General features: G+C 45.2%; 2 protein-coding genes across 5 annotated transcripts in view; one reads left to right on the top strand and one right to left on the bottom strand.

Moving 5' to 3' along the window:
• The window catches only part of KMT5C (lysine methyltransferase 5C), a 20801-nt gene extending 12263 nt beyond the window's left edge, over nucleotides 1-8538 (bottom strand). Inside the window, exons 1-3 of one of the 4 annotated variants that reach the window (XM_083411602.1) lie at nucleotides 8425-8538; nucleotides 961-1107; nucleotides 637-802 (exon numbers count right to left, since the gene is read on the bottom strand). In XM_083411602.1, coding sequence (XP_083267728.1) covers nucleotides 637-802; nucleotides 961-1070 — 276 coding nt within the window. In that variant the 5' untranslated portion in view covers nucleotides 1071-1107; nucleotides 8425-8538. Of the gene's footprint in view, nucleotides 1-636; nucleotides 803-960; nucleotides 1108-2569; nucleotides 2978-7801; nucleotides 7896-8208; nucleotides 8232-8424 lie in introns of those variants that run through there. The other 3 variants (XM_083411600.1, XM_083411601.1, XM_083411599.1) reach the window with 3 other exon arrangements.
• TMEM150B (transmembrane protein 150B) overlaps nucleotides 7824-13146 on the top strand; it is a 23526-nt gene continuing 18203 nt past the window's right edge. The window contains exon 1 of the mRNA XM_083411662.1: nucleotides 7824-11322. The gene's annotated coding sequence lies outside the window, so the exon portion shown is untranslated. The remainder of the gene's footprint in view (nucleotides 11323-13146) is intronic.

Genomic DNA, 13146 nt, shown 5'->3' with positions numbered 1-13146 from the left:
ATCTCTTGCCTTGCACAGAGAAGTTTTGTTAAAAACATAGATACTTCATTTGTTGTCTAAGATTGTTGCCCATGAAATAAAGGCAGTGGGGAGGATTGTGGCCAACACACTCTCAGCAAAGATAGCATACCACTTCCTGTCTTGGGAAAGAACTGTGTCGCAGGAGCTACCCTGTCACCAACCATGTTCTAGGATCTGATGGGGAGTGGGGCATTAGAGAAAGTGCTTCAGAGAAGAACAGACAGCCAAAATTGCCCAATTTATTGTTTTTTTAAATCCACATTTAAAAGGGAAATTGCAACATAAAACTACTGAAGGGGTACATCAAGAATTTCAATGTTATCACTTATGGAATGAACAGAGACAATGCATTTTTAGCATATTGTCTGGATTAATTGACCTATCAGTGTCAGCAGGTATGTGTCATGAAGAACTATTTTGAGGTTTAGCATTGCTAATTAATGACCTCTGTCTGTACTACAGATCCCTGTTGGTGTAAAGGTTCATGTGAAGTACGACCCAAGGGCTCTTTCACACATCTGAAGCAAAAACAATCCCTCCCATGCTCACTTTCAGATTTTGACATCTTTCTCACCCTCCCTCTCCCGAAATAGCAAAGAGGTAAAAGAGTTGTACATGAGTCTTGAAGGCAGCCTCCTGCTGACGGCTCCGCTTTGCGAAGTACTGGCAGGCCCATCCACCTTGCATCAAGGCCTGATATGCCATGTCTAGGTCCTTGCGCTTCCGGAAAGCTTCTACTGCTTCCCGCAAATGGTGCTTTCTTCTGATGGCTGGGAGTGGGCTGAAGGGATGAGAAATAGAGAGGAGTTGGGTTTGCTTTGAAACACACTGCTTTCCTTATCCCCCTCAATCCCAAGCCTCACCACTCCTCCTCAATTTCTATTTTGCCCTGTGTTGCAAGCGGAATCTTCTTGAGTCTTTGAGACCTTAGGCCCTCACCTTACGTTCATCTTATGGGTCTTAAAGCCGAGGTAGGAGTCGAGAATTAGTGTTGTAGCTAGATCATCAATTTCACATAGCTCCTTGGCAGTCACACGAGTAGAACCCATCTTCCTTCCAGAACCATGCTGTACTCAGCCGTGCTACCTGCAAGAGAGGGGGGTAGAGTCAAAGATGCGCACACACAGGAAAGTTGGAGTCAGTGCGTAATCCCCACTCCTAGTTATCAAAATTCAGATTAAAGAAGGTAATGAATTATGTAGAAACATGTTTCGACCCTAAACCGCATCTGCATTCTCTGAAATCTTTGGTTTCCCTATGCATGTGCATGCAGATCTGCCCACAGGTTTATTTAAATGCACATTATTCTTTTTCCAATATGCTCATGACATTAATATAACATTCTCAGTAACCACTCTTTTTGCTATGTACTGTAAACTGTAATCATTATAACTGAACTACAAGCTCAGCAAGACTTTATTTACATTTGTAATAAACCACAAAATTAGATTGCGTTGGGCTAATCTTTATTCAACAAAGTGATTAACAAAAACATGTTTTTAATGTACTGGTCTTACTGCAATCATAGTATTTTTTTACAGAAAAGTCTGCATGTGACACTTATTAAAGCCACCCTATTTAAGTGGGAACTCATATAAGAGACTTGATTAAATCCACCATGCCAGGAATTCTGTCTCCAATCTATTCAATCCAACCTCATATCTCTGTTACCTCCTCACCCCAAAAATCAGCTTTAAAACATCCTACTCAAATATTTTTACTTTCCAAAGGTTGTATTTCTACACAGCCCCTCTTGTAAACACTGAATACTTAACTTTTTCCAATTAAAAAAGCCGACAAAACCATACTACAATAAAAACTATCGCCCCCAAAAACCCTGAAATCACTAAACCTCACATACTCTCAAGATACACAAAATGGTTGTATACTATAGTCAACTCTAGAATATCAGTTGTCCAGAACTTTCTGTGGGAATATGCTCCTCATAGCAAGGGTCACTACATGTATTTAGCCAACATCAATCCAACCTCACAAGAGGGAACATCCAACGGATCTCCCTGGAAAGAGGCATTGTTCACCAGGGGCCTACAGATATTAGCTTGGTTTACTAGCCTGCCTCATTCCTACCCCAAATCCTCTGGCACGTGTAGAGGGCTTAAAGAAGGGAAAGAATTTCCCTCATTTGTGCTTGGGCACAGAGAAATTAGGAAGCTGTGACAGAGTACAGCTGTTTCTTGCTTTCTTGAAACCAGAGCACATTGGATTACTTACAGAAAGGGATGCAAGCTGTTGGGTATCATTCTCTCCAGAGGGCCAGGGACACTGATAAAGGATCGCTTGTTCCCAAAGAACAAGAGACCAAAAGAGAAGTGGTTGAACAAAGACTGCTAGCTAGGAACCAATGTCAACATTTTCAGCCAACAATGCTGCACAGAACACGTTGTTATGTGCCAATATAAAATGCTACTTTTCCATTTAGGATTTTTCCACCAAGGGAACATGCATTGATGCCTTTGTGGGACCCTTAACTTCTTTATGTATAAGAAATTTTTCAAGCAAAAATAACATGTGAGTTTAAGTCACTCACTAGCTTCCTGATTGTACATGAGGATCTCCAGAATACAGAAAGGAACCTGAGGTCATCTCATTGACTGCCCACTACATGTCGTTCCAGACAGCAGTCATGACCTACATTTAGAAATAGACTATAATCACTTCATTGCTTTGTTCAGGGATACAACTCTCTGCCTTTGAAGAATCAACTCCCAGGCAGGTCAATGCTGAGCAAAGGTCGGCCAGAGCTACAGTAGAAGAGCAACCAAGTCCCATTTGTAGATTTTCTGGAGAGAGAAAATGAGTTAGGTTAATTTGCATCAGAGAATTTCCTGATGCCTTCAAGAATGATCTAATTCAGAATGTTTATTTGCATTTAATAAACAAACTAAAAACTTTAAAATTGGACTTTAATTGTATGGTATTTGCAACTGACATCCATTCATTGTTACTAACGTATACTAATGGGAATTTTTCTGCAACAACAACAACAACAACAACAACAACAACAACAACAAAACACTGGAAATTTTTCAGCCCCTCATCACTGATCTCTAAAAGAAGAACACTTGGACTACCAGATTTATTCTCTCTCTCTCACTCACACACATACACACACACATTTAAGTAAGTACACAAAGATTGATACATTCTAGGAACACATTCCATAGGACATTAAAATTTCTACAATGTAAGAGACACTTCATTCTTGACTCAGGTATTCTACTGTCTCCCAGTGCTTCAGAAAGGTATCCAAAGCAAGAGACGACTATCTGGAAAGCAGGCTTGGAGCTCCATCAACCATGGAATCTAGCTCATAACAGAGGTGAAGGATTGCTCTCAAAGTGCCAAGCAAGCAACTAACAGAGGGTTTCTGAGGTATCCAAGCTTCATCTACCAATCATCTTCTTCTTTGGCGATCACTTGTAGCCGAGTAAGATTGTCTTCCATAAACACGGTTTTAACAATGAGTCCGTAAGTGACTGTGGAGGCCAATTCTGGATCCACACATCCTTCCACAGTGGGGACATTGGTTTCCAGACAGGAGTTGATCATGGTGTGGATCTGCCAAGCATGCCTTCCTCTTAGCACGTTTCTCCCTTGCATCCTGAGTTTGAGTGTCTTCAAAGACCACGACACTTTGGGTAAAGGCTGTTCTCCAATTGGAGTGCTCGCAGGAAAGTGTTTCCCAATTGTTGGTGTTTGTACTACATTTTTTAAAATTTGCCTTGAGAGAGTCTTTAAACATGTTTGTTGACCACCAGCATTATGCTTTCCATTTTTAAGTTTGGAATACAGTAGTTGCTTTGGAAGATGATAATCAGGCATCCGCACAACATGATCAGGCCAACGAAGTTGATGTTGAAGAATCATTGCTTCAACACTGGTGATATTTGCTTCTTCCAGTACACTGGTGTTAGTTCTCCTGTCTTCACAAGTGATGTGTAAAATTTTTCAGAGACACCACTGATGGAATCTTATAAGTGGTCCATGTTTCACAAGCATACAGTAAGGTTGGTAGTACAATAGCTTTGTAAACAAGCATTTTGGTTTCCCTGCAAATGTCCCGGTCCTCAAACACTCTGCACTTCAATTGAGAGAAAGCCGCACTCGCAGAGCTCAGGCGATGCTGGATTTCGGCATCAATGTCAGCCCTTGTGGAAAGATAACTGCCTAGGTAGGAGAAGTGATTGACATTTTCCAGTGTTACACCACTGAGTTGGATTTGTGGCACTGCAGAGGGGTTATTTTGTACTTGTTGGTCCAGCACTTTGGTTTTTTGGGTGTTGAGGGATAGGCCAAGCTATTCATAAGCTTCTGCGAAGATATTTAGGATGGTTTGGAGGTCATCCTCTGAGCATGCACACACTACATTGTCATCAGCATACTAAAGCTCTATGACGGAAGTTACAGTAACCTTACTCTTTGCCTTCAGCCTGCTCAGATTAAAGAGCTTTCCATCTGTTTGATATATGATTTCTACTCCGGTGGGGAGTTTCCCTTTGACTAAGTGTAAGATCATGGCAATGAAAATAATGAACAGAGTTGGGGCGATAACACAACCCTGTTTAACACCTGATCCCACTGTGAATGGTTCACTTTGAGAGCCATTGTTATCTGTGATTGTTGCTGTCATATTATCATGGAGGAGCTGAATGATGTTCACAAGTTTATCTGGGCAGCCAATTTTCAGAAGGACAGTCCACAGGGCATTACGATTTAGTGTCAGAAGCCTTTAGTCAGGTCAATAAACCCCATATACAGGGCTTGGTTTTGCTCTCTGCATTTTTCTTGAAGCTGTCGAGCGGTTAAAATCATGTCCATTGTCCCCATAGAAGGCCGAAAACCATTTTGGGACTCAGGAAGGGTCACCATGGATATTGTTAAGAGATGGTTTGCTAAGATCCTTGGAAGAATTTTTCCGGCTGCAGCTAATAGAGAGGTGCCTCAATAGTTTCCGCAATCAGTTCTGTCAACTTTTTTAAAGAGATTGGTGATTTTGGCATCCCTAACTTCTGCTGGGATCTCTTCTCTCTCCCAAATTTTTTTGATGAGCTTGTGAAGTTGTTGTGCAAGTTCAATTCCGCCCATTTTGAAGGCAGGTATCCCATCAGGTCACCCACTATTTATTTAACTAAAACTATAGCATTATAGCATATGTATCCATGTATCCATGTTTGTTAACTGATGTGGTTAAACATTTAAAAAAAACAACAACCTTAGACTGAGTTTTAGCAGACATGAAAAACTTAGAACAAATTCTTATTTCCTGATGAATGGCCTTTGGACTATAAGGTAACTTAAATAGAAAACTATCTTTAGAAAATATTTTCCTCCAAAAGCATTTTATTTCAAAAATCCCATTTAAATTTTTAAAAAGCCGAAAAAAAGAGATTTAAATCATTGTGGTTTTTTTATTCACCCTGCCAAGGGTGACACCTGGCTTGAGAGCAGTACATGTGAAAAGGATCTAGGAGTCTTGGTTGACCACAAACTTGACATGAGTCAACAGTGTGACGCGGCAGCTAAAAAAGCCAATGCAATTCTGGGCTGCATCAATAGGAGTATAGCATCTAGATCAAGGGAAGTAATAGTGCCACTGTATTCTGCTCTGCTCTGGTCAGACCTCACCTGGAGTTCTGTGTCCAGTTCTGGGCACCACAGTTCAAGAAGGACACTGACAAACTGGAACGTGTCCAGAGGAGGGCAACCAAAATGGTCAAAGGCCTGGAAACGATGCCTTATGAGGAACGGCTAAGGGAGCTGGCCATGTTTAGCCTGGAGAAGAGGAGGTTAAGGGGTGATATGATAACTATGTTCAAATATATAAAAGGATGTCACATAGAGGAGGGAGGAAGGTTGTTTTCTGCTGCTCCAGAGAAGCGGACACGGAGCAATGGATCCAAACTACAAGAAAGAAGATTCCACCTAAACATTAGGAAGAACTTCCTGACAGTGAGAGCTGTTCGACAGTGGAATTTGCTGCCAAGGAGTGTGGTGGAGTCTCCTTCTTTGGAGGTCTTTAAGCAGAGGCTTGACAACCATATGTCAGGAGTGCTCTGATGGTGTTTCCTGCTTGGCAGGGGGTTGGACTCGATAGCCCTTGTGGTCTCTTCCAACTCTATGATTCTATGATTCTAATTAGTAACCTAAGTGTCCCCTCACGTGGCTAACCGCATAAGCATATTTACCACACCGATAGGCCCATTCACCTGTAGAGTTAGCGCAACAGTACTTCACTGGCTCAGGTCAGTCACTGTGGGCATGACAACTCAAAGAGCCAATAGGCTGCCACACATGGTAACTTTACACACAGAAAGAAGCACCTTGTGCAGACCACTTACATGGGCACATGCTCAGTCAGTGCTAGCATCGTGTGTTCTGGCCCCGAAGCCTGATGGGTTGAGGCCAGGTAATTGCCTTGAACTAGGCCAGACAATTTGTCTAAGGCAGGGGTCGGCAAGGTTTACCTCACCTGGGTCGGTTCACTCCAGCGGAGATCCCTCTGTGGGCCAGATCACGCAGCGATTTCCAGCATCTGCACAGTCATGATTTCTGGAGTCTGCTTCTGCACAGGTGCAATTTTCAGCATCTGAGCATGCACAATGTGATTTCCGGCACCCGCAGAAGCAAGTCCCCGTGCCGTGCTGGTTTAGCGCAGCGACTTGCCAAGCAGATAGCTTGGTTCATGGGCCGGTTAAATGACCCCTGTGGGCCGCTTGTGGCCCATGGGCCTTAGGTTGTCTACCCCTGGTCTACCTAATACAGCAGAACTCTCCAAACTGTGTATTATGACACATTAAGTGTGTCAGCCTCAGTGTGTAGGTGTGTTGTGCGAACGCTCCCCATGCTCCTCCTGGGGCTGGAAAAGGGTTAGTTTAACCTCCGGTTTGCTGGTAAAACTGAATTGCTGTGTCACAAAATGATGCATGTTTCAAATGTGTGTCACCAACATGAGAAGTGTGGAAAGCTCTGTAATACAGCAGTTGTTTACATTTCTAGTCCTCCTTTCAGATTGTAGTTGGCAGGAGGGGGGGGAAAGGACATGAGCGTCCTAGATATGTGTGAGAAGGCAGGAAAGTAATTAGGATTGGAAATGGGGAGAGAAAAGGTGTCACAATACAGGGCAAAAGGCAGGGAAATGTGGGGAAGAGGGGTTTCTTCTCAGTGTTTCAGGGAGACTGAAGAAATAAAAAGGAAATAGGGAGCCGAGGATGCTCTCCAGGGTTTCGGTATTCTTAGTTTTTCCTGACAGTGTGTGTGTGGCATTTTAAGATGAAAGAGGAGAGGGCACGTGGGGGGGGGACATTTTTTATCTCTTTGAGGGAAAAGACTTTTTTTTAAAAGGAAGACTGGAACTTGGGACAAGACAAGCGTTGGGGCGAGTCCTTTTCGTGCGAGTCTTTGTTTGGGTGGGCAGTTAAGATTTAGGATTAAAAAGTGAGGTGAGAGAAAGCGAGGCGAGTGCCCGCCCTGACTGCGAGGGAAAAGCCCTCGCTTTTACCTCAGCCTCCTCTCTCCTCACAACCACCTTATCCCCACGCACAAGGACCCCCCCCACACACACACATATTGGGAGGGAAATAGGGCTGGGGAGACTCTTTTCCCTCCTCTCACCTCACAGAACCGCCCCCCCCGGACGCGCGCGCATCCCTCCCCTTCCAACCGAAGCCCGCGCGCGCGCCGGGCCTCCCCCCAACGGACATTCCTTTCTCCCCCCCCCCCGCCGCTCTGATCCCTTTCATTCTTTCTTCCGCTCACCTACCTGCTGCGCGCTCCTGTTTCTCACTCTCGGCGGCTATCGCTGCCGCGACCGCATCACGCCGCGCGCCCTCCCCTTTCCCCGCGCCATTTGCCCCTTTGAAAGCCTGTCACTCCCAGGCCCGGTTCCCGCGACGCACCGTTGGGCGGCCGGGGCCGTCAATCAAAGCTAGGTCCCGCCTCCCTCCCGTTGTGCGTCCATTGTGCCCCTCGAGCGAAGCCTTGCCTGCCTCGCTTTCCCACCCGCATGCTCAGGGCTTGATTGGCTCAGAGGGAAGTGCCTCTCAAAATCCCTCCCGGCCTGCTATTGGATCGACTAGGCCGGGAAGACTCCCGCCTTTCACGGGAGGGGGCTCGCCCCTCAGCCGATTGGGCGAAGCTGGTATCTGTTAAATGTTGCTCCCGCCTTACAGAGTCGAATGAGGACGCGGCCCGGTTCCCCAGCCACCTATTGGGAGAATTTGGTGTCTGTCAAATTTTCGTATGTTCCTCCTTCAGTCGCGCCCTTTGGGAAGAACCGCTGCCCAACTCAATGGCCGCTGGAATTCCAGAAACATCATGCCTTTCCCATTGGATAACTGGATGTCAAATACCTATTGCCGCCCACACCAAGAAGCCCCACCTCACCTGGCTTGTCATTGGCCAAATAAGACGCTTATCAATGCTTCATGCACATTTCCGGCATCCATTGGGCCATTCACTGCTCTTCGCCGCAATTCTCCGCTTCCTCAGTTTCTATTGGATCTTCGTCACACCAGGGGCAACGGTGCCAGTCGCTGTTTTATTCCGTTTTAATAGCTGCTGGGGAGCGGGGGCACCATGGACTAATGTTCCCTCTACCGTCTCTTATTAAGTATCCTGACATTTGAAATTTCCCGCCAAAATGCTAGCGCTTTCTATTGGTCCGCCTGATCTATTTCCCGTTTTCCCTGTCGAGTAGCAAATATTAGTGGTCCGCTTTGCTGTCACTCAGACAACTTCCTCCCAACACCATCTGATCCGTAAAGTTCCGGAAGAGAGGCGTACAGAAGAGCTTCCGGTTGCCCTGAGGCTTTTTCGTGCTTTAGCGTGAAGAGGGAGCTCTCCATAGAAATTAATGGAGAAGCCCAGAATTTTTGCACACTGATAAAGTCAAATTCTTCGGGTGCACTGTACTTAAAGCGTTTTCCCAACTTCCTCCTGCGGATTCCTGAATCGGTCAGGTTCAAGCAGTACAGACACAGCCAAGCAAATATAGAATCAAACAGCAGCCAGGAGGCCTGATCTTTATTTGTCTCAACAAAGGTTCACACCCTCAAAGCATGCAGAGAGAAGAACAAGAACAAGAGGTCCATGAAGCTTTAAAGTTTTCTATAGTTTCCCATAAAATATTTAAGAGTCATCAGAACATCACCAACATGCCATAGGAAGGGGGTGGTGTTAGGCATCTTGAGATTTCTGACATGCCCCTGTCAATCGTGCATGGTTCAAGTATACACCTTCACACAAGTCAATGATAATCTCTACATATCCTTTTGTCAGGAAGACATCCCTTGACACCTTTATTTGTTCAGGCAGGGTTGCATTCCACATTGGAGATGGGTTTTGTGTCTGGAGTATTGTGTTTCAGGTAACACCTTCCTGGTATCTGTGGCAGGACAGGTGATGTCAGGTTTGGCACCTTAGAGGGGTGCTTGGTGTGTGTGGTGGCTCATCTGAAGGATTATGGAACGATTTAAGTACTTAACCTGAGGTACCACTGTAGTACCTAGGGTTAAGAACTTTGCTTCAGGATGAGAACAGAAATCGCATGGCAGAAGCAGCAGCAGCAGCCGGAGGCCCCATTAGCTAAAGTGGTACCTCAGGTTAAGAACAGTTTCAGGTTAAGAATGAACCTCCAGAACGAATTAAGTTCTTAACCCGAGATACCACTGTACTGTGTATTACCAGTCCTGGAGTGACTTTCTTCCTGCCGAAATGCATGTATCACACACACAGCTAGGTATAACTCACTTCTGCACAGTGCTGCACACCTTCCGGCATTCCACTCTAACAATCTTTAAAGAAGGCCTTTAAATAAGACTGTGGGACAAAGATGGAACCAGTGCCAAAAAAAGGGTGGTGAGGGGGAGCGCAGAGCATTTTCCATGATGGTCATGTCCCCTACTCTCCATAGGACAGCCCTTTATTCAGAGGCTGGTCTGGTCCAAGTCTGATTTAAAGGTAAAGAGGCACAAGCAGGGAGACCACCTTGAGAGCAGACTAAGCAGGAGCATAGATCACCTGGACCAGTCTTCTCAACTATGGTGTGACATACCTCTGTTTCAATTGTAGTTCTCTCTTCTAAATCTGCATCTAAATCGGGTCAGCAAACTTTTTCAGTAGGGGGCTGGTCCACTGTCCCTCAGACCTTGTGGGGGGGCCGGACTATATTGGGGAGGGGGATGAACGAATTCCTATGCCCCACAGATAAAACCCAGAGATCCATTTTAAATAAAAGGACACATTCTACTCATGTAAAAACATGTTGATTCCTGGACTGTCCGCGGGTCGGATTTAGAAGGCAATTGGGCTGGATCTGGCCCATGGGCTTTAGTTTGCCTACCCATGATCTAAATATACAAATTAACCCACCCCGCTCTCTGAGTGTTAGATGACTCGCCTTTGGGCAATATGTAAGAGGGCAGCCCAACACAGTTCCCTTTGTAGCTTTTCCGGCTCTATGTACAAAGCAGCTGCTACCTGGCAACTTGTATTTAACCACTCAGCTGGTGACAAAGAACTCCATGCATCCTCTTGCAAAGCTAGTTCCCAGAATTCCCTAGGAAGGTGGTTAAACTCCTCTGGGAACTGTAGTTCTTTGGAAGAAATAGGGGGCTCCTGGCAATTTTAGTACCCTGAACAAACTACAGTTCCCAGGATTATTGGGGGTGGGGGGAGCCAAGACTGTTTGAAGTCAACCTATCAGTGGTGGCTGGAGCCCGCTGAGACTGGTAGGTCAGAAGGTGGAGAGGTTAACAGCAGGTGGAGCCAGAACCAATAGCAGAAAGGCCCAAGTAATTATAGTTTTGCCTCCAAAACCTCCTTCCTGCTGAATTCTATGAAGGCAGCACTGAGGAGGAGGAGGAAGCTGGAAGGCAGTACCACTCCCTGGGCTGGATGGAAGTAAGAACACAGGTGAGTAGGTGCTGGCCAAGGGCAATTGCCCAAATGGAGAAGCCTCCACTGACTCTGGCAGGGGTAATGCAATGGCAAAATACAATGCATTTCTGGGACATTTTACGCTTGTTTCCAGAAGTAAACAAGAAATGTTAACTGACTAAAGTTTGGGGGTGTTATGGAGGCGACAATTTGTAACCATGTTCTAGAAGGGCTACCCTGTAGGTTTACTTATGTGTAATCTGTACCATGAAAAATGCACTTGGGGTAAGTGTCTTACCCCAGAAAACTGGATGAAGGTTTGGGGGTTCAGAAATGCTTTTAACGAAACAAACAAATGACAACTCAGAAAGAAGCCCTGTTGAAATCTGTGGGGCTTACTCAAAGGTAAGTGAATATAATATCGCAACCCTAGAAATCTAGTTTTCATTCCTCCCTCTCTCTCCCAGCCCCACCTAATGAACCATTTCACCAACAACATACCAGAAGTTTCTTCCCCCCTTTGTCTGTTAAATGTTCTTGGAATAGCAATCGAAACCCTGCTGTTTGCAGATGGTCTTTTCTCTCTGACACATTTAGCTTCTTCCTCCAAAACTGGGGCTAAGTTCAAGCCTGGATTTCTCTTAATATCCTGTACATTTCCCAAAAATGTAAGTTGCTAAAAGCCAAACAAAATTCACTCCACAGAGCATCAAGAGACTTCAAAGAAGGGCAGGTTCTCAGTGTGACCTGTTACTGTGTTTGTCACTGTAGTTTTGCCTTCAAGTGATGTCAGAATATAGTCCGGGATTTGAGAAAAGAATGTCCCAAGACGGCCTTAGGGGAGCTCTTTGACAGAATATGGTTTCCCTATAAACAGAGGGTCTGGAATGTTTGGAATGAAAAGCCATCAAAGTTTGGAGAAGGCAACCCATCCCTCCTCTTCTAACTAGAGGGAGGATGCTGTGCGTATGAGAGAGAGAAGGAACAACAAGAGTTTTGATTAAAATCAATGGCTGCCCTTAATCCCATGTTTGGAGACAATCTTGTTTCTGAATACCAGTTTCTGGAAACAATAGGAGGAGAGAACGCTTGCAGGATTCCCACAGGCACCTGGCTTGCCACTGTGAGAACAGAATGCTGGACCAGATGAGCCATGGACCTGATCCAGCCTTACTGCAGCTGAAAACTAATCACACCCGCGTAGACACCCGCTTACTCTGCACTCCAACCAGCTTCAATCCAAACTGAGGAAAAGAACAACCTAACTGTGTTTTAAGCCAGTAATGTGTACACAAGTTCTTCTTTCTGGGACCCAGAAAAAAACTTGATGGAAGTGATATGTATTGATCTTTTTTTAAAAAAATAATACATAGATCTCCCCACCCACCTCTATCTATGCACACACACACCTTTTCAGGATTACAACTGCACTATGAATTATGATTCTCAACCCAGCTTTGATCTGAACCAAGGGAAAAGAGCAACCCAGCCGTGTTTTCAGCCGGTTATGATGCGCACACAACCACAAAGTATTCCGCATGCATCTCTGTGAGAATTTTTGTCCCTGACTGGCCCCATCTACTGGAAATCGGAGGTGAAGAGAGAGCTCTTTTGACAGTGAGCCAATGAACTACAAAGATGAAGTGATATATATAAAAGGATGTCACATAGAGGAGGGAGAAAGGTTGTTTTCTGCTGCTCCAGAGAAGCGGACACGGAGCAATGGATCCAAACTACAAGAAAGAAGATACCACCTAAACATTAGGAAGAACTTCCTGACAGTAAGAGCCGTTCGACAGTGGAATTTGCTGCCAAGGAGTGTGGTGGAGTCTCCTTCTTTGGAGGTCTTTAAGCAGAGGCTTGACAACCATATGTCAGGAGTGCTCTGATGGTGTTTCCTGCTTGGCAGGGGGTTGGACTCGATGGCCCTTGTGGTCTCTTCCAGCTCTATGATTCTATGAGAGGTGGTGGGCAGGCAAACCCACAGTCCAGCCCCTTATAGTAAAGATTATAAAAGCCTCCCCCCCCAAAAAAAGATGGAACATTTCTGGAAAGGGGACTCATTTGCGGGGAACTTGCCTTGGCCACAAAAACCTGAACCAGCCACTGCCAGAGACAGAGCCTCCCCTCCTCTTTTCCCAGGGCCACAGGAGGGTACCTACGTTCTTTAAGAAATACACTGTTTTCTTTCAATTAAAATGGCCATGATGTGCCCCTGCCAAAGCCTAC

The sequence above is a fragment of the Podarcis tiliguerta genome (assembly GCF_965153285.1).
Source record: "Podarcis tiliguerta genome assembly, chromosome: 13".
NCBI classification, from domain to species: Eukaryota; Metazoa; Chordata; class Lepidosauria; order Squamata; family Lacertidae; genus Podarcis; species Podarcis tiliguerta.
This window is presented reverse-complemented; position numbering and strand designations above follow the sequence as displayed.